Here is an 11,635-nt window from a genome sequence, read left to right as displayed (position 1 = left end):
TATGGACTATTCAGTTACTACTAATAATTCATACTAACAGTATTAATTATTGAGTGCTGTGAGTATTCAGTAACTACAATGAACTGTTCAGTATGAATTATTGAGTAACTACTATTAATTATTTAGTAAACTACTGTGAATGATTCAATATGAATTATTGAGTAACTATCGCAAATTATTCAGTATGAATTGTTTAGTAACTACTATGGATTATTCATTATGAATTATTCAGTAACTACAAACCATTCATTATAAACTACTGAATAACTACTATGAATTATTCAGTAACTTCTGTGACTTATTCAGTATAAAGTATTCAGTATCTGTATTAAATTATTCAATAATTACTATAATCTATTCCTTATGAAATACGGAGTAACTACTGTGTATTATTTAATAACTACTATTAAAAACCCAGTATGAATTTGAGTAAGATCCATGAATTATTGAATAAGTACTATGAATTATTAAACAACTACTATGAATGATTCAACAACTAATATGTACTATTCAGTATGAATTCTTCAGTAACTGATGAGAGTGAGGAATTGAAGTGTAGACCCACACTCAGACCCTTAGGGTTTAAGGGGTTAAGTTCAGTCCAGCTGGCTACCATCTGCAGAGTTAAAACATATTTAAGCAAATGAATTCAGTGAGTTAGCAATTTACTGATTTCACTGTTGGATTTATTAGGGGTCCAAGCACCAGTGCTGGAATCCTGATATTTATGCCGGGATTTTTCTGCTTCTGTTTGCTTTATTCCGAGAAGAAATCTGATTTCAATATTGCAGAAGAGTGTGTGTCGTATTTACAGCATGGTGGACTCTTCATGGCTGCTGCACCGAATACCATGTCAAAGAAATAAAAAGAGAAAAGTCACTGCCTCCACTTGTCGGGCTACAGCTGCTTTGGGTGCCGCGCCTGTTCCATTACAAACCCTAACGATGCAGGTGGACTGATTTCAGCACCACGGACAGCGACTGCGCTCCTTCAGCCGGACTGAGCGCTCTGCCCAGCCCGGAGCAGCCTCGACCCATCTCTTCACATTTCATTTTACGCGTACAGATGAGTCACGAAACTTTCGTCCGAGGATTGTTAATGAAAACGACCCCAACCGTACCGCTATTGATTCACAGTGCTGCTTTCTTCCCTTCTTTTTAAGCGTTTGGCTATTTTCAGGTCACTGGGCTGGACAGGCTCCAGCAAGGCGCGGTTCATTCGCACTGATGTGACATCTTTATTCAGAAACGGGTCTCCATTCACAACTCTCTGACGTCCGCCTTCATCAACCCTCTGACGAAACGTGCTCTCATATAAAGATTGGCAGTTACGCTCTACAGCGGAAAAGTGCAGGACTGCTGCTTTGCTGAGGTGAAATATTGCGCTCTTTGCGTTTGGACAGTTCATTTGTCCTTTAATCGGTGCCCGCTGTCCGTCTGGGAGGACTACATAAAGGTGAGTCCCACTTTGCGCTTTTCTGAAGTGTTTAAACCATATTTTGCGCTTTTACTTTGCATTTTTTAATTTTTTTTTTGCAATATTATGCACACTCGACCATTTTACATAGTAATTAAAGCGCACTTTACGCTTATTATAGTAGTTTAGGCACACTTTAGGCTCTCTAACATTTTAGGCACGTTTTGCGTGTTTCTGTAGCGCTTTATGCATATTTTATGCTATTTTTATATAGTATTTTGGTATATTTTGCGCTTTTCTACAAATAGCCTGTAAAATATATGGAAAGGTTTTACTTTTAATAACTAATTAGATAAAACCAACTATACATAGCTTTCAAGCACATTTTGCAGTTGAGTCATAAACACTAGTTCTGATTTCAGTCCCTCATTTTAAGAGACATCAGGATAAAAACAGCGAAAAATGTTTTATTTAACTCTGAATTTCAAACTCAGCCGGTTTCTCCATCTGTTGAACAGCCTTGGCTCTGTTCAGCGAGGCTTCATCTCCATCCTCAGGTCTCAATGACATTCAGCTCTTTGGAGGAAGAACAGCCACTTTAGCAGAGAGAAGATGGCCATCCATGTGGAGGGGGTGGCGGCGATAGTCATCTTCTACTTGCTGATCCTGTTCGTGGGGATATGGGCCGCGTGGAAGAACAAGAACTCCGGGGTGGAGGAGGGAGCGGACCGAAGCGAGACCATCATGGTCGGAGGGAGAGATATTGGACTCTTCGTGGGAGCTTTTACCATGACCGGTAGGGCTCACTCTGAGGAGGTCACCCCAAATCATGCACACTGTGATTCAGTCCTGCTTTTCATACCTGCAGAACTTTCTGCGGTGTCGCTGGACAGCGCGAGTCTCAAACCTGACCGGCGAATACATGCGACAATCAAGAGCGATTTATAGCCGTGATTAACTGAACTTTCCGTAAATTAACTTCGTGTTTTTACGAGTCATAAAAAATTAACTTTAATTTTCTGGTGATGCTCACGGAGACTCATTAAGAGTGAATGTTTAATCCTAACTCTCCACTGCCTCTTCATTTTAGCTGTTTATTCTGAGGTGCTTTTTTTTTTTAAGAGTTTACGTCCTTGTACATCTACTACACAGCACCCAATACATTTAATCTGTTTATTTGATTTAACCCCTCAAAAAATTTAGGCTTTTTACAAATCTACTGCACTCATCCATTTTATTTATTTATTTTATTAGTTATAATGTTTTTAGGGGTGTTCTTGAGAAAGAGCAAAATCTGTCTACAGTAATTTATTTATTCATTATTTTTTGGAGGAGTTCACGTTCTACACTTCTAAATGTAATGTGCCATTTCGTGTATTTCCTCTATGTATCTGTTGACTGTTTGCTGTGGTGTGTCTCAGCGACCTGGGTCGGAGGCGGCTACATCAACGGCACGGCTGAGTATGTGTATCTGCCGGGGTACGGCCTGGCCTGGGCGCAGGCTCCGTTCGGATACGCCATGAGTCTGGTGCTGGGTGAGTACCGCCTCCTTAACGCTCACTGAAAGGCTCGTCACAGTGCTAACCTTCACAACGCTGCCACAGCTGCTTAAATACAGTTAGCTAACTCTGTGCAGGTGGTCTGTTCTTCGCCAAACCCATGCGCTCGCGAGGCTACGTCACCATGCTCGACCCCTTCCAGCAGCTTTATGGGAAGAGGATGGGGGGCCTGCTCTTCATCCCCGCGCTCATGGGCGAGATCTTCTGGTCGGCCGCCATCTTGTCAGCCCTGGGTAAGAAACTCAGTGAGGCAGATGACGGTTTAAAAACCCGCCAGTAACCCACACGAATAGTGCTTTATCACTAGTATTGACGAAAGTAAGTAAACTGAAAGGCAAATGTGTGTTGATATACAATCTTTGCAAAAGTTTTTACACCCCAGTCAGTTTTCATGTTCTGTTATTTTTCTCCACAGAGAGCAAACCTAAATATTTTTCTAAAATTTTTAGTAAACCGTTTCTATTTATTAGCCGAGTTTAACATACTGGATAAAATATAGAATGTGTATATGTTAAATTCATCAAATAAGCAATAATTGTGCATTAAAACGTGCAGAAGTGTTTTCTCTGTAAAGGATGTGCTATTTTATTAATTTATTATCTCATAGAAAAGCAACATAACATGACCAGAGACTCCCAAATTAATTTGGGTTTAATAAAAATCAGCATTTAGTAAAGCTTTGTCCTTAATGCATATTTTGGACATGCTTTTATTTGTGAATTAATTGGTTTTATCAGGAGCAGATAATACTATATTGTAGTGGTGTTCCCGATTCCTGCCTGAACAGAGATTCAAACCCTTATGTATTATTCACTGCACTATCCAACTAGTCCCAGTAATACTTCACTTACAGAAGCATTGCTCTCACTAGAATGATGCTCTATTAGTCTAACTATAATTTTAATACGTTAAAAATGAAATATCTATTAATTAAATATTGGTATGTGGGCCTATGCAGTTTTTAAACCTGAAATATCACAGTATTATAGTGTTTCAGTTTCTTTTTCTAATTCAGTGCATTACTTTTTTGAGGATGTAAGACCTTCTACATTTCAGTCACACCAACTAACAATGTAACGTCTCTTTTTTGTTCAATAGGGGCAACGTTGAGTGTGATTGTGGACATTGACATCAACATGTCTGTGATCATCTCGGCCCTCATAGCCATTTTCTACACGCTGGTGGGAGGAGTCTACTCAGTGGCCTACACAGACGTAGTTCAGCTCTTCTGCATCTTCGTGGGACTGGTACAGTTTATTATTCCCTCAGTTTAGGGCTGCTGTAGAATGCTGTCAGTTATGAAGAGGTGACTGTGCTTTTTGTAAAGTACAACTACTCTTTACGCTCAACATAGGACTGTATATTAGAAAAACCTGCCCTCTACTCTGAACTGACTGGACTGTAGACAGGAACCTTTCAGAATTATTAAGATTAGGTTTTGTTTAAGTGTAGCTGGTCTTAGATTTCCATAAAAGGGCAGCTCCTACCCAGTGTAGATTCCTATGTGTTCAGCAATGCTAAACTTGCTAGAATGTCCTAGAGCTGTAATCACGGTTTGTGCTTTCACATTACACACAAATATTTCCACAATTATTACACCAAACTGTAAAAACCCCTGCATGCATTTGTTGAATATGTAGAGCCTGTCATTTCAATGAAAATTGTGGCAAATATCTCACAATATTACAGAGACTGATTGCCTTGCATTAAGCATTCCATTTGTGTGGAATATACATAATGCAAGTCAGGATAAGGTGAAGCTCTAAATACTCTGAAGCTAGAAATACACATTGTATTGTGTTGCATTGTTCCAGGACAAATACAAACTGCATAAACAAACATTCTTCACAAAAAGAAGGGTAAACCTCTGTGTTCTGCCTACAGTGGATCAGTGTCCCTTTTGCACTGTCAAACCCTGCCGTGTCTGACATTGGAGTGACAGCGGTGAAAGAGCTCTACCAGGACCCGTGGCTGGGACAAATCGAGAGCACAGATAAATGGATGTGGGCTGATAACTTTTGCCTTCTGGTAAGTGGGATTCACCTAGGCACCTAGGCTAGGCCATCTTTGCTTGGAAATTAGTTGTTGGTTTTAAAAATAGCCACTCATTTCTTAGTAAAAAATCTTACAGAAAAACAGATAAAAAGAAATGCAAAATCTACACATTTACCAAAAGTAAAATAACGTCTTAAGATCCTTAAAGGCATCTTACCAAAACCTGTGTGAACATTACTGAGCTGTACATACTGAGCTTGAAATGTGTCAAGCTCTACAGTGTAATTGGATTCTGTAACCTATTCCAAATGAAAGGTCCAGATTAAAGAAAAACTAAACCCTAAAGCATGACCCTGTTCTGTTGGAGAGGTAAATTATATATTTCTAAATGTCAAGGACTTGTTATGGAACACAGTGATTTTCACAAGAACATCCTGTAAATGAAAAGCAAAGCTGTCATCTGTGTGTTGCAAGAAATGGCAAGCCAGTGTTGCAAAACAAATCTAAGCTATGCATAAGGATGAGGTTAATGTGGTGTGCAATAGAAGAGGATATCAGTGAGTTTTAGTGTGGAGAAATAATAAATAAGAAATAAATGTCCTCATTGTCCAATGTATTAGTGTTGCAGCGTAATTTCATGTATCTATAGTTCTCCAGTGACAGTGTTAAACTGTAGCGTGTTGACTGTGCTGTTGTTTGTTGGTGTCTTGCTGCTTGGTGTCTGCATTTACTATGCCATTTTTGTTCCTAGATGTTGGGGGGAATACCCTGGCAGGTCTATTTTCAACGGGTTCTTTCTGCCTCTTCAGCTACCTACGCCCAAGTTCTCTCCTTCTTGGCCGCATTTGGCTGCATTGTCATGGCCGTACCCTCCGTCCTGATCGGAGCCATTGGGGCCTCCACAGGTGAGCTAGTACGTTAGGGCCTCTACTAAGGTCTTCGGCAAGGTCGGCTGTACTTTAAAGCTGGGGTTACATTACACGACTTTTACCCTGATTTTAGCCCTGATTCAAAGCTTCTGTCAAACATTTTTTTGACCTGACACTGAGTGAAATGTAGTAGTATAAACTGATCAACAACTCGATCTAAACAGACTTCTCTAGCAGCCAATGAAAACTGAGGACGAGAAAGGAGAAAATACAGCAAGTGAACAAAGACAAATGGTGAAAAGCCACTCACGTGTCGAGCGAAGCTTTTTAATGAGCTTGAGGCATGAGAACAATCAAGTTTACGTACATTGAAAACTCTAAAAAAATACCACACTGATCACATTTTTAAATGCATGACCCTCACTTAAACATTTTTACCTGCTGCTTCTTTACTGTGTCAGTGCAAGTGGCAGAGAAAACATGCGCAGCAGCGAGCCGCTCCACATTTGTTTATTTGCGTCTCCTAGTAATGAACATGAGTGCATTTAGTTCCGTTCAGTTAAGCAACAGCTTAAAAGAAGTGTGTGATCCCTAATAATTTCTTGTGTGATCTCCAATTTTTCAGTCACCAAAAAAAATCTGCAAAACTGGTTGGATAGTGTGAGATGCCCCATTTTTTTATAATCTGTTAAGACTTTAAAAGTCGTCTTAGTCGTAAAAGTATTTTTGGAAATAGGCCTTGACTCAATATCTAGCCAGTAGCACAGAGTAGACACTACTTCAGGTGTGCAAAGCCTGTTCCTGGAAAGATACCCTTCAGTTTTATTTCAGTTTGGCTAATGTCATAAGCAGTTTGCTGTTTTGCACCACCAATATGGAAGCCACATTTATGCTTTCTACATATTACACTGTCTGGTTCTTGACAATGCATTGCAAGCAGCCCATCATGTTACTGGTCAAAGGAGCTGTTTTGCTAGTGTAGTTCTTGTTTGTTAAGCAACCAGCAAAGAATTCCTAGCACCTAGCAAATGTTATATGTTTCTACTGTGGTCCTTGAGAAACCTCACCTAGCCCATCTAATAAAGCATTGTGTATTTAGCTGAAGGGACCAGGTCCACTTGACTTTAATGTAAGCAAATACTGCTTTCTGGATAATGGCATGTACCTGACAATAATACATTATCAAGAACATGCAGTCCATCATGGTACTGGTAAAAAGAGCTAACCTAATGTTTCACTAGTCTAATTACTGGTTGTGTTGTCAAATAGCATAGAATCCTTAAAATCTCAGGGAACCTAAATGTGAGTTTTATTTTCTAAGTAGGTTAATCTTGCTCTTTTTTACAGAACAAGTATGTCCTGTGAATAACTTTCCAGTGCCCAATAAATACCTGATGTATTTTGCCAATATTCTCCTTTCTCGATATAAACTAGCAGCAGATTAGATGTTCCGAGTGTTGTTCTCAACAAATTATAACCAGCTAGTCAAGCTGTTAAATAATGTAATTTTTTTTTTTACATAAACAGTTTTTATGGCTGTAAAAATGGAAATATGGAAACCAATCTTGATATATCAGCCCAATTCACCACTGTACAGAGCACCTGAAGAATATATCGTTCAAGCAACTCACTTGAACAGATAGCCATGCAAATTTACGCTATTTACTCCTCTTTTTGCAAGCTTGCCATATTCCCTCACTTACAAATTGATCATTTAACAAATCATTCAGGTGGAAGCAATATTTCTAGAGTAATTTCTCCTCATGCCTTAAACTCTCTTTCCTGCTTATTATCCGAAACATCAGTGAAGCGTGTGTGTGCTGATTATGATTACACGCCAGATGCTAAACCTCACATGGGAAAAAACGTCTGACTGCTACTGTCTGACTTTTTTTCTGAAATGCACTCTCACGACAGGGAGGTCTTTCCCCTGCCTGTATTGACCAGGGGTGGTGGCCATGTTTCCGTCAGATCTCTAAAGAAATGTGTAAATAACAACAGCTGGTCTCCCTCATCCATTATTGAGGAGGTATCCGTTTAACGATGTGAACTCTGTAAATATTACATCTGAGGGAAGCGCTGAGGAATCAGATTTAATCTACTGATTTTCACCATCAAAGACACAGCAAGGAACTGATGCTTTACCTATTAGAAAACACAGCTATAACTAGACACTGAATTAGATGAGTTTGAGATGTGACCGTACAAATTTAGGATATGACTGTATATTGATGTTTGTATGTATAAGGTTGGTTTCCCAGGCGCAGATTAAGCACAGACTGAATCAGAAACATAGTGGTAAACATCATTGGCATTGTAATTTACTGCAAAATCAGGTTTAATCCATGTCCAAGAAACCAAACCATAGTTTTTTACTGGCAGGAACAGCAGACCTGAAATTTTAAGCCAGAAATAGAAATGGGTATGAATGTACCACACTTTATTTACTTAACTTCTGGCTATGAAGTACAAGTTATTCATTTTCAGGAGATATTCCTGAGGAGCTCAATCATCTATGGGTCTAAATGGATGAGTAGTTGTCAAGAAGCGAAATAGACAAAAAGGAGAAAATTTGCTGATCAAACAAAGAAGCTGTTGGTGTTCTCAGAACAATATACTGACCACTCCAGACATTAATTGAATGTGTTTGGGATAAGTTGGATTGTGAAAAGCAGAAAAAGCAACCAACTTCTAAGACTGAACTGTGGAGGTGTACGTTTCTTTGAATATCTGAAAGCAAGCCTTTTGAAAAGAATGGAAGCTGAAATAAGGGGAAAAGGTGGACACACTAAATACTGGAAAATAATAAATGAAGCATGGCCTCTGACATTTGCTTAGTACAATAAATAGGTGCACGTTTGAGTAAATAAGTTTTCCCTTCAGATACACCCAGTAAAATTGCTTGTGGTACATTAATACCTACAGTGTGCTGTCAATTCTTCAGTGTGGGTACATAACACAATTCTTCATGATTTATAGGCTGAAGGTTATTCTACGTCATGGTAATCGTTGCTCCACTTTCCCTTGCAGACTGGAATCAGACAAGCTATGGGCCAATCCCGCCCATGAAGAAAGATGAGTCAGAGATGATTCTTCCAATCGTGTTGCAGTACCTGTGCCCGCCCTACGTCTCTTTTTTTGGACTGGGGGCGGTTTCTGCAGCAGTGATGTCATCTGCTGACTCATCCATCCTTTCGGCCAGTTCCATGTTCGCTAGGAATATCTACCAGTTGGCCTTCCGCCAGTCGGTGAGCACTCGTCTGGTGTTATAAAAAAGAATGCTATTGATAACCTTCAGCTGTCCAGGTTTTACAGATGCACACACGTTCACTGAGCCATAGACGTTCCTGAAAATAGTGTTTATGTTTTAATATGCATAAGCGAACAAAGATATTTAAACGTTTTCAACTTAATCTCCTTCTGTCGCATTGTTTGGTTACCACAGACAATAGCGATTAGTTTGAGAAGAGCTTCTTTAAAACTGTTTTATGTGACCAGTTGCAAACAATCGAGCAATACAACAAATTGTGCTAACTCATTGTTTTAGCCAGTGTTTAGATCCATTGTCTCATGTTGCATGTTTGTGCACTCTAGGCATCAGACAGTGAGATCGTGTGGGTCATGAGGATTACCATCTTTGTGTTTGGGGCTCTGGCCACAGCCATGGCCCTCCTCACGGGCACAGTATACGGCCTTTGGTACCTGAGTTCGGACCTGGTCTACGTGATCATCTTCCCCCAGCTCCTCAGCGTCCTGTTCGTCCGAGGCACCAACACCTACGGCTCGGTGGCCGGCTACATCTTTGGCCTGATCCTGCGCATCGGCGGCGGTGAGCCCTACCTCAAACTGCCCCCCTTCATCTACTACCCTGGGTGGTACATCAAAGAGTTGGTCCATCACACCACTCAGGAGGTGGAGCACCTTGTGGTCCAGAAGTTCCCCTTCAAGACAGTGTCCATGCTGGCTTCCTTCCTAGGCAATGTGGCCTTCTCCTACCTGTTCAAGTACCTGTTCGAAAGTGGCACGCTTTCTGCCAAGTACGACTTCCTGGATGCTGTGGTGGCCAAACACAGCGCTGAGATCATGGACAGGACCACCCTGGTGAACAGGAACATCATCGGGTTGAACGAGATGGCTCCGGTCCGGCCGCGGCTCAGCGTCACGCTAGCGAGCACTTTCACCAGGAAGGAAACTTTGACTGAAGAGGATGAATCCAGTCCAGAGTCACCCAGTCATGAAAACGAGTAAAGATCACTGCCCTTTCATTTCAGACTCAGTCCACTGTGGAGAACAATGAGAAGGACAGTGCCTGAATGAATATCACATTTGTGTGAGGACAAAAGAAGGACATGTTTAGTTTCCTTTCAGCATACGTGTTGGATTTTCCATCGCTGCTACAGGACGAGCATAAGACATACAGTAATTGGCTCTCCATGCAGAACGGCAAATGTGGAGAAAAATGGTTAGCATTTACATCAAGGAGCCAAGCCTGCTGCAGGTTCTCCTCTTTGGAATACCTACACTTTGGTATGGTATGTATGAAACAAACTGCTCCTCTCTGCTCTGATCCAGAAGCATAAATACTGTGACTATACACTATATGTGGTGAGGTAGTAGCAATATTAATTTCTCTGAACCTAATCCCTGGTCAGAGTTTGTTTTAAAAAGTGAAAAAAAACTAACTGAATAAATATACTGTGTATCAGCATAGACGTTTAAGGAATATGTACCTCCTAATGTCAGACCCCCAGTTAGTACAGTTTATCTTATTGTCCTGTCATGAAATGCATAAACAGTATTGTCATTGCTAAAGTACATGGTATAACTGTGAGATAACTGCACACGCAGCATAAGTCTACATTATTTTATTTTGTGCAATACAAAGCAAATTTGAGAACAGGGTGGGGAATATACTGTTGCAAACGCCTTAACTAGAAGCATTAAGTGGGGGGGGTTAGTGCTGCTGAATTTGAAACGATTCCTACTCCCACTGCATCGGGCACATCTTTCACTCCCCGTGTAGTGCGCTGTGTCAAACATGGAGCCATTTCAAATTCAGCAAGATGTTATGCAAACAGCTCAGCAGCCACTTTGTTGGGACTTGAAAATGAATGTAGCTGCTACAAAAGACTTACCTGATGTAATACTCGTAAGGGACCTGTGCTGTGTTATTCTGTGATCTGCAAACTCATAAACTCATTGCAAGAAGCTATCGTGTACCTGGTTTAGGGCTAAATCAGTATCTGTGTTCATTTGTTGTCTTAAAGATGAAAGATTTTTTGTGTGTGATGTGTCTATTTATATTTATATATTTTAAGGAAAAAAGTATAAATGTATATTGTCATTTTAGTGTGCTGGTAAAGGTAATATTCAGTTTGGTGAGAAACAGCTTTAGGCCAGTAAATCTATATTTATTTATGTATTATGGCCTAAAAATATTGTTATAAATGTAGAACAAATCAACATAAATAAATTCTATTATTAAAAGGTTTAGTGATTGTGTCTTTTTGCTATGTGGCACATATTCAACAAGTACATATTACGCTAGTGAAAAAACCCTTAGTAATAACTATATATATATATATATATATATATATATATACATATATATTATTATACTATATATATATAATTGTGTTTTATTCACGCAATAGATATGTCGCATTTTTAAATTCCATTCAGCACTGCAGTGTTATATAAGGCGGTCGTTTCACAGTGGCTCGAGCTGAACGTCGCCCCCCACAGTGGCTAGCTTAGAAAGCAAAGGCGTGTACGAAAAACGTGACAGAATTTATG

General features: G+C 39.9%; 1 protein-coding gene across 1 annotated transcript; it reads left to right on the top strand.

Annotated features, from left to right (window-relative positions):
• The first annotated feature begins 1,347 nt into the window (after positions 1-1,347).
• Positions 1,348-10,412, top strand: slc5a7a (solute carrier family 5 member 7a). The gene is made up of 9 exons (XM_036563437.1): positions 1,348-1,455; positions 1,935-2,212; positions 2,838-2,951; positions 3,053-3,208; positions 4,074-4,222; positions 4,860-5,003; positions 5,722-5,875; positions 8,870-9,087; positions 9,434-10,412. Exons 2-9 carry the CDS (start codon positions 2,029-2,031, stop codon positions 10,085-10,087), a joined length of 1,773 nt encoding a protein of 590 aa, XP_036419330.1. The 5' UTR covers positions 1,348-1,455; positions 1,935-2,028; the 3' UTR covers positions 10,088-10,412.
• The last annotated feature ends 1,223 nt before the right edge of the window (positions 10,413-11,635 follow it).

This window comes from Colossoma macropomum, unplaced genomic scaffold (assembly GCF_904425465.1).
Source record: "Colossoma macropomum unplaced genomic scaffold, Colossoma_macropomum, whole genome shotgun sequence".
Lineage (NCBI taxonomy): Eukaryota > Metazoa > Chordata > Actinopteri > Characiformes > Serrasalmidae > Colossoma > Colossoma macropomum.
Note: the sequence above shows the minus strand (reverse complement) of the source record. Positions and strands in the feature narration are given on the sequence as shown.